The following is a 22,946-nucleotide window of genomic DNA, read 5'->3' on the forward strand; positions in this document are numbered from 1 at the left end:
TCTGGAGCAACTAGGGGTTAAGTGTCTTGCTTAGGGACACATTGGTGTCTCACAGTGGATTCGAACCCGGGTCTCTCACACCGAAGGCATGTGTCTTATCCACTGCGCCATCACCACCACCTTATCCAGCTAGAGTTCGATTCAATCGGACCAAACAAGGCAGGTGTGAATACACCCTTAGATTCATTCTAAAAAACGGATGGTTAATTTGCGAATTGAACCAAATCAATACTCAGGAGTCGAGAGGTGGCTCTCATCTATGGAGATACGGATCTGTCAGCTGCAGCTAAAGTCTGTACATGCTTCTTATTTTGAACATGCAGATCTGAGCATGTCCACATCAGCCAAACCTGAGCGCACACACAGACAAACACAAAGTATGAGATTCACAGAGAGTCAAAAGGGTTGGGTGGCATAGATGACAAAGAGACAGAGAGAATATTAATTTAAGATGTATATCTACAAGGAACATTTGGCCACAAGAGCCATTGTAATGTAACACATTAGCAGCTCAGCGTTTGTTAAGATTTATTACTTTATAAGCTATTTCTAAAACACACCACAGATCACAGCTTTAATGCTCAAGGAGACTGAAGGATAATTGTTTCTGATAATGAATTGCTCTCTGGTCTGTTAACTGGCAAACCACAGAATTGACTTTTGAGGTTAGAAGGCAGCGATCTTTACCGGATCGCTGCTAAATGTGGCATAGACGGCCACTTTAAATTATAGATGGACATAAGATTATAATTGTGGTTTTGGAAACAGTCTGAGTGAGGAGAGGCAGTTGTATTTCTAGAGTATATCCATTGCATCAACTGTTCTAACTAGGGATGCAAAAAAAATTAGCCACCTGAAATGTTTTAAAATTCTATTTTAAAGAAAGAAGGAAATGGAAACTTTAACATTACTTTACCATTCAATAACAGAATCATTACCATGGAGGAAAAATCAGTGTACACTTGAAATGATCCAGATTTAATGTAAACACCGGGTGTTAATAGGTTATATATTGAGGTTGAGTAAAGGTTGAGTTGAACTTTCTTTAGATTAAAGGATTCTGAAAAAAAATATCATGGCAGCAAAACACTTTTCAAAATTGATAATAATAAGAAATATTTAATTGAGCACCAAATTCGAAAACTAGAGTGATTTCTGAAGAATCATGTGACATTGGAGACTGGAATAATGATGCTGAAAATTCAGCTTTGCGTCACAGGAATAAATTATATTTTTAAATATAATAAAATAGAAAACAGTTGTTTTAATATTTTGCAATATTACTGTTTTTACAATAATTTTTATAAAAATTTTGGAGCCTTATTATTAATTTTGTGTATAATCACTTTTTTGTATAAAATTAATAAAGATCACAGATATTTTAAAGAAAGGCTATTTTAAAATTAGGATTAACTTTCAGCCAGAAAATGTAGTTTAGGCCATGAATTTTAATTTCAGTACATCAATAGCAACCCAACAAAAATAATTCACCAAGAGGCTATCAAACAATTGTCATTAAAAAATAATTTTGAAGTAACGTTTTTTTTTCTTTTTCTTTTTTTTCTGGCGTTTTCTACAGGCTTTGTCTCTGCCTTACTTCCTAATTACAGTGACATTGCTGTGAGAAGCGTTTTTTTTTGTTGGTAGCCTGATTAGCACAGTTGAAGAACCTGTGCAGAAAGCCTGCAGGGTGAACACATTCCCAAAGGACTGCCCCCTTCCCTCTCTCTCATGTGTCTCTCGCTTTTGGCCTCTGCTCTGACATATATCCTACTCTTTCCCTCATCAACCATGCTGAGGGCCAGAAGGCACATTGATTGACAGGTCATTCTCTGAGGCCTTATCCAAAAGCAGGTGGACGGTGCCAAAACACATTAATTCAGCACTACAGAGAAAAAAAAAGAGAGGAAAAACACACGACACAAGGGGGTAAGACAGAAAGAGACTGAGAAATCTGGAGAGGTGATAATGGTTGAAAACCTGATTTTTAAAACACATTGTCCCACAGCAGAAACAGCAGCTGGACTAAATCTTATTGAGACAACTTTAGAAGACAGACACACAAACAAACACACAAACACAATAACGCACAGTTACATGAACTCTAATGCATCTGAGACATTGCCATGCAAACATTTCTTGATGAACCCCTACTTTTTACTTCCATTAGAATTAAATGTATTAAATCATTTTTATTGAAGTATTATACAGGCAATTGACAAAATGAAATGGACAAACTATTTTTAAACAAGTGTAAAACAGCTGTATCTGCAAATAAAAGTGATCATCTTGATTATCTAACCTGCTATTCTACAGCAGTGCAATAACATCAAACTTAATATTAAATGGGTTGCTTTTTGTTTTAGTGTTTCCTCCTTAGAATTGGAACCTGTTTGAACGCCGGGATAAATGTATTAATAATAAATTGTATTAAGAATATTTCCAAATTATCCAGAAATCAGCTGGTCTTTAATTTCATATTAAGAAATTGTATTTAAAGAACCTTGGGTTAGCTAAATAAATGTAGAAAAAAGGTTATAAAGAATACAATTTCCTTAAAAGTTTGTTAATTGTTAGTGTTTTAAAACAACAAGGAATCAGAATAAAAAAAACCCCACCAAACTATCTGTATTTACAGATGTTGTTCTGAGTAATTCGATTTTGGAATTTTATACTACCTTTGTAACAAGCCTTTCGGCGTCACAAGTAAACTACTGTTCAAAAGTTTGGGGTCGGTAAGATTTATTAATGTTTTTGTTTTTGAAAGAAGTCTCTTATGCTCACCAAGGCTGCCTTTATTTGATCAAAAACACAGTAAAACAGAAATATTGTTTAACAATAAAAAAAAGTAACAATTTAACTGTTTTCTTTTCATATATATTTTAAAATGTAATGTCCTCCAGAATTTTCAACTGCCAGTACTCCAATCATACTAATATGCTGATTTGGTGCTCAAGAAACATGTCTTATTATTATCAATGTTATCAGATGTGCTACATTTTGGCATGATTATTTAACCCCTTACCAGACAGACCCAAATTTCCCATGTGGGGCATACATGACATACCCAAAATAAAAAGGTTGCTGCTCATAAGTCATTCTGAATAGGCACATAACCAACATATATTTAGAAAGCCAACCCTTAAAAGTTTACAGTTCAAGACTCAGAATTAATCAGACTGTTATTAATATTGAGATATATAAGCTCAAACATAAAAACAAAAAATATGAAGAATATATTTATTACATTTATACAAATATTATGCAGTATAACAACTTATAACCACAACTAAAGTGTAGCCTTTAGCTTTATTTTAAATAGATTTTTTTTTTAACAGTGTAACAAGTAACATGTTTTTATTGTCACTTTTGATCAATGCATTCCTAAAAGTAAACATTTCTTTAAAAAATAAATAAATATATATGTATATGAGAGAGAGAGAGAGAGAGAGAGAGAGAGAGAGAGAGAGAGAGAGAGAGAGAGAGAGAGAGAGGAGGAAGATGCTTACAAAGACTGCAGGGCATGAAGATTCTTGAGAGCTGCACTGGGGACAGTCTTCAACTGATTGTTCTGAAGCATCCTGAAAAATAGGTTTAAAACACCATTATTATTTACTGTGTTCACCCTTTATGACACATCTGTCTGATATCACATCACAACACAATACATATACACTTCTCTACAACATTTCTTCACAAATCATGAGCCCAGATAACCACAATCTGAGCTCTAGTGCTGATGTAGTATGTATTTGTGTGTGTGTGTGTGTTGTTCTGAACTAATCACAGTGCATATCTTGCTTCCTCTACACTATCTGCTCTCTGGCGTCACTCAAATGGCATAGGCCGCGAGGACAGCTTTTCCCATTTGCCAAGCCACAGCACACACACAACTACACACATATACTGTAGTCACATACACGTAGCCCAGCCAAGAGGCATTCATAAATGCATGACCACAGTAAATAAAAACTGGTCTCAAATCATCTCCAACATCTACAGTTCCAAAGTCCTTGGCTTTAGGTCCACAATAGGTTTTCCTAACTCATCCCCAACTTCCCACAACAGTGTCTAGAACAGCCCTGGACGAGGACAGGAAGAGGAAAAATGAGCTTTATGTAAAGCATGGCTAAGGGGACCAAGCAGCTGATAAGCTGCATTTGAATTGGCTCACAAACACCTGAAGGACAAAATATGAGTTAGAGAAAAGAGAGAGAAAGAGAGAGAGAGAGAGAGAGGGGGGTGCATCACAATGAAGGTACTCCATCAGACACTGACAGACTTGCTGATCCAGTAGCAGTGAAATTCCTGTTAGTTACACAACACCACTTAACAACTCAACAAGACACACAGCAGGATCTACTGCTCTCTCACTGCGCTATTCAAGATCGTCTCTCTGGGTGAACGAGTAAGCCATCAAATAGAGGTGTGTGTGTGTGTGTGTGTGTGTGTGTGTGTGTGTGTGTGTGTGTGTGTGTGTGTGTGTGTGTGTGTGTGTGTGTGTGTGTGTGTGTGTGTGTGTGTGTGTGTGTGTGCGCGCGTGAGAGTGTGTGGAATACTTACAGGACTTTAAGCTGATGGAGGCCAGACAGAGCCTCTGGGTGGATGAAAGCAAGGTCATTACCAGCCAAACGTCTATGGAGAGAGAAAGATATTTCATTTCAGCTAGACTGTTAAAAAAAAAAAGGTCATTCTGATGGAAAGCTGGAGAAGGGGTGTCAAAGGGAGTGAATGCAAGGGTGTGAGTGGGAAGGAACACAGAAAGAGCGATTAAAAAAGGAAGAGCTACAACTCTAAACTAGGCTGGATGAGCCATTGTAAAATGCTGATAAACTCACACTTGCAACTATACATTCTGCATTTTTTTAACTGACCCTTCCCTAAGCCCCACCTTAAAATGAAACTGACCAATCCTTTGAAAAAAAAAAAAAGCAAAAGTTTGTTACTAAGCTAATGTGATTGTGAATGGGAGTTAGTTTAATTGATAATAGGGTAACACTTTACAATAAGGTTCATTTATTAAACATTAGTTAATGTATTAACTAACATGAACTAACCATGAGCAATACATTTGTTACTGTTTTTGTTAACGTTAGTTAATACAAATCCAGCTGTTCATTGTTTGTTCATGTTAGTTCACAGTGCATTAACTAATGTTAACAAGATTCTAATAAAGTATTAGTAAATGTTAAAATTAACATTAACAAAGATTAACAAATGCTGAAGTAGTATTGTTCATTCTTAGTAAATTTTAACTAATGTAGTTAACTAATGAACCTTATTGTAAAGTGTTACCGATAATAGTTTTAATAAAATGAAACTGTTTGAAGAAAACGTTCCCACAACTCAGAACAGCGTCACTGCTTTGTCACTCATAGTTAGTAACTTGTATCTTGAGTTCTTAAGCACCATATCAGCATATAGATTTTAAGGATCATGTGACACTGAAAACTGGGAGTAATGGCAAATAGAATTTTTTTTTATTGTAATAATATTTAACAATATTACTGTTTTATTGCATTCAAATAAATGCAGCGTAAGAGACTTCACACACATACTTTACATCAGTGTCATGTTATTGCATAATTTAATTTTACTACTAATACGAATTGTAGCAAAATTATTTCCTCACACTTTCTGAGCACATTTTACAAAAAAATCGTGTTGTTTACAGAAATCTCCAGTTTATGCCGATGGGATATTCTGTAAAGTTTGTCTAGATTAGCAACAGTAACTAAGTGGGGTGTGCTTAGCAAAGGGTCAACTGCTATGTCACTTGGCTGGCAACCATAAACGTTCTACAGGGCTTAGTGCGGGAGTACAATATATACAGCAGCCGATATCTGCGGTGCTGAAAGTAGTGTGTGTGATAAGCACTGCTCTCTCCTGAAGTGCTAACTTGTTCTCTGTTGGCAAAAGCCTCTACAGACTTTCTGTCTGATTGGGCAGCACAAATACCTAAGACGTGTCAGAATGTGATGGCTGGAATGAATGTGATGTGATGTTCTGATTGTACAGTTATGTTTTGGGCTGGACAACACGCACTCAGACACATTCTATTCAGACTCAGAGATAATCAAATGGACATCTTGAGTCTGAATTTCATATGGTGTGTGAAGGCATGTACACAGGTTACGCTGTACAATACACGGTATATATGGGTTTGTCAATGCTGCATGTGTGTGAGAGTGCTTGTGAGTGGTAAGGTGGGCAGAGGGTACACATAACTTCACCAAATCAGGCCAGAGAGATTAACACCAGATTTATCACCCACTGAAACTGGAGTCAGAAAACTCTCACACACTATTCTAACTCTCTTATCTCTCTCTCTTTCTCTGTCAGGAGCAGAAATAGGCCACAGCGTTTCAGAAAGAACAGAAAGCCTTCCATTTGCCCCAATCGTTTACAGCACCAGGACGAGTTAACTGCCCCTTGGTGGCCCTTAGATGCATGTCTGAAATAAATTGCATCTAAAACAGGGCTGTACGATATTGGCATTGCGATTTTCTGCAATGTAGGCTATATTGTAATATGAAAACAATTTCATCAGATGATTTTCTTTGTCTATTGTTGTTTGATTAACATTAATAATACAGACAGCCGCATGATTATTAGGCTGCTTTCACTAAGACCAAATGCACGGATAGGGCTGGGCGATATGGAGCAAAACATATATCTCGATATATTTTGCTATATCTCGATATATGATATATATCTCGATATCTTTACAGGAAAAATAACCCAACAAAAACTACTGCAAAAACAAATGTGCCAAACACCACAGTCTTTTTTTTTATTGGAGTGCAAAGAGGTAGGCAGTTCATGTAGTCCAAAGTGCTTCTGCGACATTAAAAAAAAAAAACCCTGTATACAAAAATAATAATTCAACGACGGCAATGGCCAGGGTTGCCACCTGTCCCGTTTTACCGGGATTGTCATTCTTTTTAATAACCTGTCCCGGGAAATTTATCCACTCGAAAGGTTTTCGAAAGGCTGTGTGAATATGTATGTTCAAACCGTGTAGCATGCGCACGGCAGAGAGGGAGAGAGCACCGTGTAGCGCGCATGCGGCAGAGAGGGACAGAGAGCGAGAGACCTTGCGTGTGTTTGCTAGTGTGCGTCAAGAAGTGCATGTAAGACAGCATTTAAGATGATTTTTTTAGACGAGTTCTGTAGCCTCTGGGCTAGTTGCGGCCGCCGCCATGTTGAATGAGACAACACGCGGGGGGAGGGGGAACAAAAGCAAGGAGGCGGGGGCGAGCACAGCGCAGAGAAGACAAAGTGGCGAAATCAGAATTAAATATAAACAATATATCGATATATACGATATGTCAAAATCCATATCGTGTTTAAAAAATATCTCGATATATTTCAAATATCGAGATATCGCCCACCCCTATGCACGGATACAATATAATGACACGCATCCGTTTTCTTTCAATTGTTTACGTTTACTTAAGACTTTTGCGACTGTGTTTGAGCACAATAAGACGAGAAAGAGAACTGAATTCTTTGTTTGTGTGCCACCTGCATGGTTCTGCATCTGCTTGCGCTTGAATGCTTTAAACTCGCTTGAATGTTTAAACAGGACTTAAAACAGGTGCAAATGATAAACTTTCACTTTATCATGGTTAAACACTGCAATTAATTGCGAATCACATGCATTACGAACAGTGGGGCCTGGTCCGTACAGATCTCGGACCAACTACGTTCCCTATTGTTATCGCACTTCCTATCTTGCAGCCCTAATCTAAAATATAGTTTACCCATTGACTTTCATAGTATGGAGGAAAAAAAGACTATGTAAGTCAATGGGGGCCATCAACTGTTTGGTTACTGACATTCTTCAAAATATCATCTTTTGTGTTCAGCAGAAGAAAGAAATTCATAGAAGTTTGGAACAACTTAATGCTGAGTAAATGATGACATAATTTTCCTTTTTCATTCTAAACTCTGCAGGAAAGTGTTTTCGCAAAAGATCTCCACAAAAGCATCTTTCTCCATTGACGAATTTAAAAGCTACATCATTTTGCAAACAAAATGTAAAGTAAATTGTAAATATATCATTATATTAAAATAGATGCTTTGCCAGTGACCATTTTTGGATCGACCCTTTTCACATTTCCGTGTTTCTCGTCATAGTTGGGTAAACTTGAGAGTATTGAGAGAATACATTAAATATATTTTTTGTGTTCCCATTTGCTCAAATAGCAAAAGAAAAATCCCACAATAGTTTTTCAAAACTTTCAAAAACAGGGAAAAAATAGAGAGAAATTGATAACGGCAGTAAGAAGAGAGAAAGATGTCAACTTTACCGTCACTCCCATAGCCACTATATTATAAACACCCTTACAGCAGTGTTAATTTAATGCAAAGGTAATATAATACAAAGTATGGTGTTATAAATGTTCATACATAAAAATAAAAAATAAACCTGTATGCGAAACTTGAGCGCAAATTTTTAAATCATGTAATTCCATGAGGTCAAATGCTGCTGAGATGAATGGAGGTCTTTGTGAAAAAAGGTGATGATGCACCTTTAAAGGTAAACATGTTCCTCTTTTTACTGTCATCCCTTTCTCTACCACACCCTTACATTCTCCATATAATACCAAAGTATATATGTAACTGTGTGGATAATTATCACAGTGCCTCCATTATTCACCAGCAAACCTGGAGACAGAGAGACAAAGAGGAAAGACAGAGGAAAAACAAGAGACAATGGATAATACAGCTGTAATTATGACGGTGAGGACATGACTGAGGTGGCTTATCTGTCCGCGGGATCATAGGGGTTCAGCTTCTAAGTGTTGAAACATTGCCACACACAGGGAGATGGAAGGAGAGAGAAAACACTGAGGGCCAGATGTACGTACATTTGCGAACGCAGCGTTAATAGCGCCATGGCCAAGACGCAGAAATCGCTTGATGTGAAACGTGTTATGTACCAAACCTGCAGTTCATCAGGTAATCCGAGTCTCCACCCACTATACTGTAAATTGCACGCATTTAAACGCGCAATTGAATGGGCCTCCTCCTCTCACTGCTGATGCTATGACTGTTTGAAATGATCCTGATGCCAATAATTGTAATGTAGCGAGGAGTTTAACGACTGCTGGAATAGAATAAGAACGCTGAGTCGGAGATTCGATGTCATCTTTGATTTCTTCCAGTAACTGTAATATTGCGTAGAGCTTAAGTAAGGAATAATTGACGACAGGCCATTGAATTATTAGAAAAATAATGCACACCCGAGGTGGTAATGCGGTCACGACGCGAAGCGGAGTGGCCGTTACACCTCGGTGTGCATTATTTTTCTAATAATTCAACGGCCTGAAGTCAATTATTCCGCTTATACTACAGTTACCACACCTCAAAACATTGTTCAGATGATGCATTTCAAGACGTTTGTCAAGTTTTTGTCATTAAAACGCTCTTGTATGTAGGACTAATTTCTTACGCATCTAATCCCATGCCTGCGTTGCTAATTCCAAAACGTCATTTTAGAGTTAGTAACGGAGGTTTGAGCCACTGATAGCAGACTAATGATGGGGACACACTTACGACTTGCTGAAACATTCGAAGACTGACTGTTTCCATCGACTGTAGCAGGTCTTAAACACAGACTGTGAATAGACTGAACGCGCTGAACACGCGTTTGGGCATGATCAGTAATAAGTATCAAATTACATTCATAACTGGCCTTAGTCAGTGTGTCCCGGCTTTATGCAGTTATTATGCCGTTATTAGAAAGAGAGAGAGAGAGAGAGAGAGAGAGAGAGAGAGAGAGAGAGAGAGAGAGAGAGAGAGAGAGAGAGAGAGAGAGAGAGAGAGAGAGAGAGAGAGAGAGAGAGAGAGAGAGATGTTGCAATAATAAGACAGAAAAGCATGTGAGTCAATATTATTATTTATTTATTAATTACATTTGTTTTAATTAATTCGTTCATTCTTGTTTTCTATAATTGCCAGTAGATAACCCAATAAATGAAACACACAAAGCCCTTTTAACAAGTAGGGGAGACCGGGGACAGTTGCAACACTTTTTGAATTTGGCTCTGTTACTCAGAGATGGTTTGGATTAGACAAACCAATTGTTTATACAATAATCTTACATCTGTCTGTTAATAGTCTAAACCATTTAAAGATAATTACAGAATCTACATTTTTCACAATTTGCATTTGAATGTAAGGAGTCAGATGTTGCAACTGACCCCGGGCCCGGGGATAGTTGCAACATTGTTTGGGGATGGTTGCAACATGTTACAAATACAATATATTACAATATATGTCAGTGTTAGAAAAATGATTATTATCAAAAATGTAAGTTATAATAATATTACAGTGTTATTTATTCATCAGCTTTTATTAGATGACAATTATAGATTTGTCTAGATGACTAGGCCTTATGTGCAGATGTCAAATATTCAAACTGATATAAAATACAGTAGGCTTTTAGTGACATAGGAAGAATGGAACAATTTGTGAGGCAATTAACTTTTATTTAGCCTATTGTCATGTAAACATTTTTTTAAAACTTTTATATTATCATTTTTGTGGTCTGTTTATTTATTTATGCATTGTATGGGGACAGTTGCAACAGTTGTTGCAACCATCCCCGTTCCTGTCAGTTCAATAAAACCTCATGTGCTAGCTAAACAAGGCTACCTTGATACATTCTAACCATACTAGCTTAAAGTTAACATATCACTCATTTAAACCATATAAGTTTGAGCTCAATCACAAAAACAGTGACAACAGTTTAACAAAAATAAAGCTCAAGAAAAAAAATACTTTCATATCTCAAAAATAGTTTTTCGTCAATAAATCCTGGAGCAGCTCAGAAACCTCCTCGATATTTTCTCTGGAAGGCGGGGCATCCAGCTGAGCATGTGCAGTGTGAGTGTCATCACTCTAGCTTGTTTCTGATTGGAGAAAAATTACATGTTGCAACCATCCCCTGTTGCAACTGTCCCCGGTCTCGGCCTATCAATAATTATTTATTGTTATATTATCTGGAATAATTACGAAAACCCAGCAAGATCGACTATCAATTTATTTATATAGCCTATTCAATTTAATTTTCTATTTAGCCTATAGATAGGACTACATACTTTATTAAAATTAAACTGTATGTGTCCATTGATTGTGAAGTTAGACATCGAAAATTGCAGATCAAGTGCATGGGGCTGCATGTTTTTTTTTTTCTTGTTATGAATTGTATCCTATTTTCCGTTATTACAGTTAACTACGCGCAGTGTGGAACTGTAATGCGGTCAAACCTGCCTGGAACTACTTTAGCCGTGCGTTTCCCTGAAAATAATTGCACACCTTAGAACGTTCTCAACCAATCAGAATCAAGCATTCAACAGCCCTGTAGTATAATTTGTAACGCTTAATGATTTCGTTTTCACTCAACTGAAAAAGTGTGATTCTTGTGGCAAAAATCTTTTCAGCTCGTCTCCTTAGCCTATGTCTTCGTCTTGCTCGGATTACTGCTGCCATTTCACCAGGAGGCATATGCCAGGAAACCCGCTTCCTAAGTTACACCTGCTTTTAAGAGGCGGAGAATTTTCAGCGCAAAATAGATGCGCGCTTTCACCGGCTTTTTCTGTACATAACGCGGAATACATAATTAGGCGCAGTTAGACGCTTCCCCTCCCATCTCTTTATGTGACACTCCCACTTTCCCCTTGACCATCCCATGAATGCATATGCATGACACGAAAAGCGCATTTTGCCATTTTCAGTTCCCGCGACAGGCAGTCTGCGCTTTCATCTCGGTGCGTCCCGCCATACCTCGCCATGGTTTTATGCACACTTTGCGAAAACAAATACGCCTGAAGTGGGCACAAAAGCGCTAGTACATCTGGCCCAGAGAGAGATGGAAAAGACTGCTGGGATACCAAAAAGTTAAAATGATGAACCATCACTCAGAAATTGACAGAATATCTCTCTTTCACCAACCACGACACAAACCCCAAATTAAACAATCAACTGCAGTCCAACTACGTTCTTGTTTACATCAACACATTTGTTGTGGCTCACCAATGTGGTTGGGTTAGCTTGCGGGAAAAAGAGACATTCTTTCCCTCCATGTATTTCTCTCTATATCGTTCTGGTTTGGCTCACTCTCAAAGCCACCAGATCTGGCCAGGCTTCCATGGGTGGATTCCTTATGCACACACTCAATGTCACTACTCAGCAGTCCGATGCATTGAGCAGGGAGATGTCACCCCTGATCTTTATTTGTCTGGAACTAATCTAAGTCTCATTCTGTGGTCAGTGTGTTGCCAGAGCTGAGTAGAGCTACTCTGGAGTGTTGCTTTAGTAACCACTTCAGTAAGCATGGGAAATATCATGTGACCATGTGATGTGTTCAGCCAACATTTCCAAGACAGAAGTGCCTATATAAAACAAATTGCAATTGAATTAATAAGGCAGTACAATGCAATATATCCCATATGGCATTGTCAAATTTTCCTACGGCATTGTTTAGGACACGTCCAGTGAGGCTGGATTCAGTTTGCTCTAAATGACATCATTTAAAAACCACAGAGTCTGAACGTTGTTTTTTTTTTTTTGCAGGTCAAGAGCTTTAATGGTTCATTTTTATTTCATTTTATTTTTTTAATTGTTTTCTTTTACGACGGTTTAAACATCCCGGATAAGCGCAAATTAGTACCCTTTTAATTAGCCGTCTTACCTACAATCTCTGTTCTGTGTAAACAATGAGTGACGTACACGCGCGAGAGATCACTTGCGGAGCTTTCCGGCGCTTGCCGGAAAAGACCGAAGCGCCCGCGCCCTCAGATCACTTGGACGTGGCTGTGTTTACAAGAGGTAAAAACGATATAAATACTGTTCGTTTTCTCACACAAACTGCTCGTTTCGTGTCTTAGGCCATCAATGTGTACTTACATTTACGAGTCATTAAATCATGTTTAATTTGGACTTCTCTGTGCATGCTCTTTGAGGAAGTGACCATAGACCTGCATTATATGACTGACAGACAAGAACGGTTTGACCTAAAAAATATCAAAATTGAAACTACTGCGGAAACAAAGACACCTTGGATGCCCTTGAGGTAAGCTAAAACATACCAAAAATTAATTTCAAAGTGAACTATCCCTTTAAGTGGACAGATCGGACATTCCCGTCAATGCGAGTCGTACGTCATTAAAAAAAGTGTCTTTTTAAAACATTTCGCGGTACAGATATATCTATAACAAATTAAACAACTCTAGTTGAATAACAGAGTATTAATTTCATTCGTTTGTGTTAAATAAAAGGCGGACTGTGCTGAAATGTGTTGCTTTTGAAATGATACTTTGCTCGCTGTTGCTGCTGTCAGTTTATTGACAAGCAGTTTCTCTAAATAAAGCTGGCTAGCATTGTAATTTAGTCTCTCTCGATAGAACCCCTTTCATTTCTCTTCCTTCTCCATATCTTCCAAAGAAACTGCGGCGTATCGCTAAAATGTAAACAAATACTAAGCTGCGCTGTCTCTCTTTCACTATTTCTGGAATGTTTAGTCGCGCCTCTGTGAAGTTCTGAAGGCGTTGCCCCTGGCAACCGATAGCGTCTCCTACCATCATGGCCGACCGGTGCCAAATCGGCACGTGACTCCTCATTCTTAATAGGTAGACGTGGATCAGCTGATGCGAGCTTGACTAACGTGACCTGCCAGAACTGTATTATATATATATATATATATATATATATATACACTCACCAGCCACTTTATTAGGTACACCTGTCCAACTGCTCGTTAACACTTAATTTCTAAGCAGCCAATCACATGGCGGCAACTCAGTGCATTTAGGCATGTAGACATGGTCAAGACAATCTCCTGCAGTTCAAACCGAGCATCAGTATGGGGAAGAAAGTTGATTTGAGTGACTTTGAACGTGGCATGATTGTTGGTGCCAGAAGGGCTGGTCTGAGTATTTCAGAAACTGCTAATCTACTGGGATTTTCACGCACAACCATCTCTAGGGTTTACAGAGAATGGTCCGAAAAAGAAAAAACATCCAGTGAGCGGCAGTTCTGTGGGCGGAAATGCCTTGTTGATGCCAGAGGTCAGAGGAGAATGGCCAGACTGGTTCGAGCTGATAGAAGGGCAACAGTGACTGAAATAACCACTCGTTACAACCGAGGTATGCAGCAAAGCATTTGTGAAGCCACAACACGCACAACCTTGAGGCGGATGGGCTACAACAGCAGAAGACTCCACCGGGTACCACTCATCTCCACTACAAATAGGAAAAAGAGGCTACAATTTGCAAGAGCTCACCAAAATTGAACAGTTGAAGACTGGAAAAATGTTGCCTGGTCTGATGAGTCTCGATTTCTGTTGAGACATTCAGATGTTAGAGTCAGAATTTGGCGTAAACAGAATGAGAACATGGAACCATCATGCCTTGTTACCACTGTGCAGGCTGGTGGTGGTGGTGTAATGGTGTGGGGGATGTTTTCCTGGCACACTTTAGGCCCCTTAGTGCCAATTGGGCATCGTTTAAATGCCACGGCCTACCTGAGCATTGTTTCTGACCATGTCCATCCCTTTATGGCCACCATGTACCCATCCTCTGATGGCTACTTCCACCATGTCACAAAGCTCTAATCATTTCAAATTGGTTTCTTGAACATGACAATGAGTTCACTGTACTAAAATGGCCTCCACAGTCACCAGATCTCAACCCAATAGAGCATCTTTGGGATGTGGTGGAACGGGAGATTCGCATCATGGATGTGCAGCCGACAAATCTGCGGCAACTGTGTGATGCCATCATGTCAATATGGACCAAACTCCCTGAGGAATGCTTCCAGCACCTTGTTGAATCTATGCCACGAAGAATTGAGGCAGTTCTGAAGGCAAAAGGGGGTCCAACCCGTTACTAGCATGGGGTACCTAATAAAGTGGCCGGTGAGTGTATATATACACACACTCATCTAAAGGATTATTAGGAACACCATACTAATACTGTGTTTGACCCCCTTTCGCCTTCAGAACTGCCTTAATTCTACGTGGCATTGATTCAACAAGGTGCTGAAAGCATTCTTTAGAAATGTTGGCCCATATTGATAGGATAGCATCTTGCAGTTGATGGAGATTTGTGGGATGCACATCCAGGGCACGAAGCTCCCGTTCCACCACATCCCAAAGATGCTCTATTGGGTTGAGATCTGGTGACTGTGGGGGCCATTTTAGTACAGTGAACTCATTGTCATGTTCAAGAAACCAATTTGAAATGATTCGAGCTTTGTGACATGGTGCATTATCCTGCTGGAAGTAGCCATCAGAGGATGGGTACATGGTGGCCATAAAGGGATGGACATGGTCTGAAACAATGCTCAGGTAGGCTGTGGCATTTAAACGATGCCCAATTGGCACTAAGGGGCCTAAAGTGTGCCAAGAAAACATCCCCCACACCATTACACCACCACCACCAGCCTGCACAGTGGTAACAAGGCATGATGGATCCATGTTCTCATTCTGTTTACACCAAATTCTGACTCTACCATCTGAATATCTCAACAGAAATCGAGACTCAGACCAGGCAACATTTTTCCAGTCTTCAACTGTCCAATTTTGGTGAGCTCTTGCAAATTGTAGCCTCTTTTTCCTATTTGTAGTGGAGATGAGTGGTACCCGGTGGGGTCTTCTGCTGTTGTAGCCCATCCGCCTCAAGGTTGTGCGTGTTGTGGCTTCACAAATGCTTTGCTGCATACCTCGGTTGTAACGAGTGGTTATTTCAGTCAAAGTTGCTCTTCTATCAGCTTGAATCAGTCGGCCCATTCTCCTCTGACCTCTAGCATCAACAAGGCATTTTTGCCCACAGGACTGCCGCATACTGGATGTTTTTCCCTTTTCACACCATTCTTTGTAAACCCTAGAAATGGTTGTGCGTGAAAATCCCAGTAACTGAGCAGATTGTGAAATACTCAGACCGGCCTGTCTGGCACCAACAACCATGCCACGCTCAAAATTGCTTGAATCACCTTTCTTTCCCATTCTGACATTCAGTTTGGAGTTCAGGAGATTGTCTTGACCAGGACCACACCCCTAAATGCATTGAAGCAACTGCCATGTGATTGGTTGATTAGATAATTGCATTAATGAGAAATTGAACAGGTGTTCCTAATAATCCTTTAGGTGAGTGTGTGTGTGTATATATATATATATATATATATATATATATATATATATATATATATATATATATACACAGTGAGGAAAATAAGTATTTGAACACCCTGCTATTTTGCAAGTTCTCCCACTTAGAAATCATGGAGGGGTCTGAAATTGTCATCGTAGGTGCATGTCCACTGTGAGAGACATAATCTAAAAAAAAAATATCCAGAAATCACAATATATGATTTAACTATTTATTTGTATGATACAGCTGCAAATAAGTATTTGAACACCTGTCTATCAGCTAGAATTCTGACCCTCAAAGACCTGTTAGTCTGCCTTTAAAATGTCCACCTCCACTCCATTTATTATCCTAAATTAGATGCACCTGTTTGAGGTCGTTAGCTGCATAAAGACACCTGTCCACCCCATACAATCAGTAAGAATCCAACTACTAACATGGCCAAGACCAAAGAGCTGTCCAAAGACACTAGAGACAAAATTGTACACCTCCACAAGGCTGGAAAGGGCTACGGGGAAATTGCCAAGCAGCTTGGTGAAAAAAGGTCCACTGTTGGAGCAATCATTAGAAAATGGAAGAAGCTAAACATGACTGTCAATCTCCTTCGGACTGGGGCTCCATGCAAGATCTCACCTCATGGGGTCTCAATGATCCTAAGAAAGGTGAGAAATCAGCCCAGAACTACACGGGAGGAGCTGGTCAATGACCTGAAAAGAGCTGGGACCACCATTTCAAAGGTTACTGTTGGTTATACACTAAGACGTCATGGTTTGAAATCATGCATGGCATGGAAGGTTCCCCTGCTTAAACCAGCAAGTCCCGTCTTAAGTTTGCCAATGACCATTTGGATGATCCAGAGGAGTCATGGGAGAAAGTCATGTGGTCAGATGAGACCAAAATAGAACTTTTTGGTCATAATTCCACTCGCCGTGTTGGGAGGAAGAAGAATGATGAGTACCATCCCTACTGTTAAGCATGGGGGTGGTAGCATCATGCTTTGGGGGTGTTTTTCTGCACATGGGACAGGACGACTGCACTGTATTAAGGAGAGGATGACCGGGGCCATGTATTGCGAGATTTTGGGGAACAACCTCCTTCCCTCAGTTAGAGCATTGAAGATGGGTCGAGGCTGGGTCTTCCAACATGACAATGACCCGAAGCACACAGCCAGGATAACCAAGGAGTGGCTCTGTAAGAAGCATATCAAGGTTCTGGCGTGGCCTAGCCAGTCTCCAGACCTAAACCCAATAGAGAATCTTTGGAGGGAGCTCAAACTCCGTTTTTCTCAGCGACAGCCCAGAAACCTGACTGATCTAGAGAAGATCTGTGTGGAGGAGTGGTCCAAAATCCCTCCTGCAGTGTGTGCAAACCTGGTGAAAAACTACAGGAAACGTTTGACCTCTGTAATTGCAAACAAAGGCTACTGTACCAAATATTAACATTGATTTTCTCAGGTGTTCAAATACTTATTTGCAGCTGTATCATACAAATAAATGGTTAAATTATACATTGTGATTTCTGGATTTTTTTTTTTTTTTAGATTATGTCTCTCACAGTGGACATGCACCTACGATGACAATTTCAGACCCCTCCATGATTTCTAAGTGGGAGAACTTGCAAAATACCAGGGTGTTCAAATACTTATTTTCCTCACTGTATATATATATATATTAGGGGTGGAACGGTACACAGAAGTCACGGTTCGGTTCATACCTCGGTTCAGACATCACGGTTCGGTACGATTTCGGTACAATGGAGGGAAAAGCAAAACAAAAATACAGAAGGCATTGTATTTTTTAAATAAGTTTTATTAATAAAGGCATAGAACCAGTTTATTTGTAGTGCACTGACAATAGTTTTATATAATTAGTTTATTAATAAAAAGACAAAAAGACCTTGCGATATGTTTGGTAATTGTACCTGAATTAATTTAAAATTAATTTGCTATATTTCAGATCAATATATTTGTTTTCCTTAATTTTAATTAACATTATTAATTAACAATGTAACATTATTCTCATCTGAATTATAAATAATTGATTTCTGTATAAAATAATACTACCATTAATAACGCATTCGATTTTCTTTTTTAATCAATGTAGAATGTGTAAGATTAGTGCTCCGAGGACGAGAAATGAAAACCAATGCGATGAATGTCCAAAAGATGGGACCCACAGACTGTTTTGAAATGGAGTTGGATAAATATGGTTTGCTTTTAAAACAGTGTGTGTGTGTGTGTGTGTGTGTGAGTGTGTGTGAGAGAGAGAGAGAGAGAGAGAGAGAGAGAGAGAGAGAGAGAGAGAGAGAGAGAGAGAGAGAGAGAGAGAGAGAGAGAGAGAGAGAGAGAGAGAGAGAGAGAGAGATTTTGGTTGGGTGACAGTTGTAGGTTACAGTTTGACAAGAGTTTACAGTGTGACAAAAGCACAATGTTGTGTTTTATTGCGAGAGTACACAAATATAAGTAAACACTTTGCAGGTTTAATGATCTGTATGAACAAAATGACGGAGTATGTTTTTTTATGTTTCCACTGTTCGATCGCGGCCGCGCCTCTCTCTCTCACACACACACACACCAGCATTGCAATCTTGACATCGCAGCCTGTTCATTATGCGGTCACGGTCACACCAAACGCGAATAGAGCGCGTATAAAGCCAACGTTTGAAGTGAACGCGCGTTCAGAGCTAAGCCGATGGTACAGATTATGTGTCCCTAAAGAACCCGCGTATCTAACAGTAGTTCCGCATTACATTAATTAATTTCCACGCGAGTTTTATTTATTTTTATACCGTGTATTCTCCGTGTAAATTCGTGCACCGAACCGTGATGCCCGTACCGTTTCGGTTCGGTACGAATACATGTACCGTTCCACCCCTAATATATATATATATATCTACTGTATAACTTTTTTTTTTTTTACACTACCCCCAACACAACTGATGCTGATAGAATGGTTAAAGGTGCTCTATGTATTTTTTAGCGGCCTCTAGCGGTGATGTTTCAGATTGCAACAAGAGGGCTCGTGCTCGTGTGCGTGTGCGTGCTCGATCTCAAGAGCGAGCATTCACTAGCGGCCACACGGAGACTTTCAACGCAACGGCGAAAGCATCACACAACATGCTGGAAACTCATGTAAACGCCCACTGCAACGTTACAATAATAGGCTACTTTTATCAGCTTGACGTTGAACTAATGCTCCATGCTCGTACCATGATAACGTTACATTGACTGCATTTAGCCGGCATGTGGTGTTAGCATAAGGCATTTCACTAACTATTCGTGTATCTTTCACAATCAGCAATGTCAACATAGGTGAAGGTATATGATAACGAAAACGGTGAACTAGACTGAACAATGTCAGTGTAACAGTAAGACAGTAGGAAGTAACATTACTGTACTGAACGTGTCTGGAAATGTTTATTATAAACAATATGATAGTAGTGGGATGAGTAACGTTAGACAGTAGATCTAGTACATAAAATAAGTTACATCCTAAAGCACCTACTTTGTTATCCTGGAACAGTCTTTTGTATTAATTTCATGTCTCATGTAGTTTACCTTGCTATTTCATTAGAGTTTACTAATAATTCAAAAGCTCTGCCGATGTTGATCCGTGTTTTCGTCCTGAGTCGATCAGAATCACGTTTGGCCTGACGAGCCTCAGCAGATAAAACTTTTTTTATGTGGTGTTTGTGTTGGAGTCTGTGTTGTGCTGGAGGCTGGTCGTTTTGGGGTGTTATCAGACTCCATGACGTAAGCTGAAGTGCCGTCGCTCGGGAGCACACATGCACGTCACATCCGATGGATTTCGCGGTAAATCCGACCCGGAGACTTCACATATAAATATGAATATTGGCCTTCAGAGGTAATAGCAAAACCCGACAAGTGGATCATTGTAATGTGTGATTACAACCCCTTCACACATAGGCAATAAAAAAAGGATTCATTTTAGAAGAAAAGCTACATAGAGCACCTTTAATACATCCTGATGTTAGTGGCATATGTTGAGTACTATAGATCCAATATTGTGGGGGAAGCATCACTCCAAGCAGGAGCAAGCAGACACATTGCAACAAGCGTGTTGCCGTAGCCAATTTAACAGTTGTATAGGATCTATTGGGGGAAGCTTACACCCCTAGCGGCAGCAAAACACAACAATACTTGCGTAACTACTGCTAAAACTAGTGTAGTTTGGCAGGGGAAGCATACACCCTACAGCAATAGCTCTGACTAGTGGCAGCAAAAACCGATACAACAAGCATGTTGTATAAATCACAGAATTATTGCTAAAACTAGTGTAGTTTGGCAGGGGAAACATACACCCTACAGCAATAGCTCAGACTAGCGGCAACAAAACCGATACAAGATTCAAGCATTTTTATAACGAAATAATAATAATAATTATTATTATTACAATTACAAAATCTGATACAACAAGCATGTTATATAACCATAGGACTAGTATTAAAACTAGTGTAGTCCGGTCAGGGAAGCATACACCCTGTAGCTCTGAGTAATATGCAGTAGGCAGCTAAGCAATGAAGTACAGTGTGGTTCCTCATTCATGAAAATTATTTCTGCTCCTGTCGTACTGAATTCCATTGGTTGTGGAGGTGAAGATGACGACTCCCATGATTCCACACTCATTCACGGGATCATCAAGCTACAATGTTGTTAGTATTGAATGACAGACCTCTGCAGTGAACATACCTTATGTGTATTTGCACAAGATGTTACCAATAATCTAGATAAGCTTTAGCCACAAGCATACGTGCTAACTTTAACACAGCATGTTGCAAAAATCGTATTGAAAAAAAAAAGCGAATTCTTTATTCTATGCAACCAGATAAGGCTAAAACAACGCTTTGATTACCACAGCATGTCGCTTAGTACAGTATGCTCAATAATACTATAAAGCCTAAGTAATGAGCATATATTCGATAACATTTGCATTGCATTAGCAACCAGTACAGTACTGATAGCAATGTTGCTGAAACAACGAAAGCATTTTGCTGATACCTGGATAAGCTTAGCACAGAATGTGACAATGACACCAGATATAATTAAGCCTAAAACACAGCCATGTTCCAAATAACGACTGGGCTAAATAACCTAAATAATAGCCTTAAGAACAAGCGTGTTTGAATTACAACAGATAAGTTAGCCTTTAGAGCAAGCATATTCCCAATAGTTTTAAGAACGGCGTGTTTCCAAGAACTAGATGTGTGTGTCCGACACCCGACAGAATCAACGCTGAACTGACTCAACTGAATAGTGACTGTTACTATGTCTTTTTAGAGCTGTGCCGCAGAACAGCAGAAATGAATCTGCCTGAATCTGTGCTGCATAGTGCTAAAAGCACAGCATGTGCAACGAGCAGTTGCCAATGACAACAGATAAATAACGCACATAGCCAATTCGATCGCATAAGCCTAGCAAACGACTAGATAAGCCCAAGCAACACGGATAGCATTAGCAACAAGCATGTTGCCAATACCCTGATAGCTTTTAGCAATGAGCATTAAAAAGGAACTTAGCTTAGCTTCGTGAAGACTTTCAGAGATGAATGGTGAGTGAATCACATCGAGTCCTGTGTCAATAATGCAGTGATGCGAGCAGCAATGCAGAATGAGGTCACTTCTAAATCAGGCAACTTATGATCAATGCGGCGAATCTCGTGTTCAAGTTCACAAACTTGAATTAATCTGAGGTGAAATCCTTGTGGGGAACGAATTCCTCTCGCTAAATTCCCGATTGCACGATTCCTTGTGAGATGATGCGGTTTGCCTGCCGAATTTCGTCATTTAATTAGCTCCTGAGAAACGCAATAGCTTCTAATAAATAATACTGAAGGAGCTTATATGTATACAGTGATAGGCGTCATATTCATAGGTAGACGTGGTTCAGCTGAGAGTCAGCTGATGTAAGTCGACTAACGTGACCTGCCAGAACCGACGCTACGCTTAATTTTCATGTCATTTTTATGTCACCAGTGTTTTAAATAAAATATTTTCATTATCACAGAAAACTTTCAGCATTTTTACAATTTCCCAAAACATAATTTAATCTGATTTATAAGCTGTTTTCCTCAAGGGGACCAAAACATGTCTGCACACGGAGTCCCGACAAGGATTTCAGATATTGCCATCTTTGTGGGGACATTTTGTCATCACAACGTATGGTTTACCTGGACCACACACACACACAGTTCAAAAGTTCTATTATTACAATTTGGAAAAGCTGAATTTTAACCAGCTATAACTCCAGTCTTCGGTGTCATATGATGCTTCAGAAATCATTCTTATGTCATTCTAATATCTTACTGAGCCCAAGCTTTTTAACGGTATATAAAAGGGAAAAATATTGGGTAAAATAGGATATATATATATATTTTTTTATGTATGGATATTATAGGCTAGTTGATGATCTTGCAATGTAGCTTTTGAGTGGTTACAACAGTCTAGGATGTGTTTAAAGATAAATGTAAGCCCAGAAAGTGAACTCCTGACCCTCTGATTAACCACACTGTTCACTGAACCATGAGCAACCTGACAAAGAGCATCTGGCACAATACAGTGCTGTACAGGTCCCTGAGATCTCCTGCACCCCCCAACCCATTTCCAGATAGCACACGCTTCTGAAAACTCCAGTTGTCACGGAAACCATTGTTTTGCCCTCCTTCTTCCTGCCATGCATTCCTTCTCACAATGCGTTGAAAAGCAAATTGGCCTTTGACAAAGCGCTGGAGGACTGTTTAGGAATGAGAGCCGAGGAGATTGGAGTGGATGAAA

General features: G+C 39.3%; 1 protein-coding gene across 1 annotated transcript in view; it reads right to left on the minus strand.

The window, feature by feature from the left end:
- lgr4 (leucine-rich repeat containing G protein-coupled receptor 4) overlaps window positions 1–22,946 on the minus strand; it is a 64,042-nt gene that overhangs the window by 14,546 nt on the left and 26,550 nt on the right. Inside the window, 2 exon segments of the mRNA XM_056247964.1 lie at window positions 3,510–3,581; window positions 4,564–4,635. Of these exon segments, the coding sequence (XP_056103939.1) occupies window positions 3,510–3,581; window positions 4,564–4,635 (144 nt within the window).

This window comes from Rhinichthys klamathensis, unplaced genomic scaffold, assembly GCF_029890125.1.
Source record: "Rhinichthys klamathensis goyatoka isolate OS25496 unplaced genomic scaffold, OSU_Roscu_1.1 h1tg000051l_1, whole genome shotgun sequence".
Taxonomy (NCBI): Eukaryota; Metazoa; Chordata; class Actinopteri; order Cypriniformes; family Leuciscidae; genus Rhinichthys; species Rhinichthys klamathensis.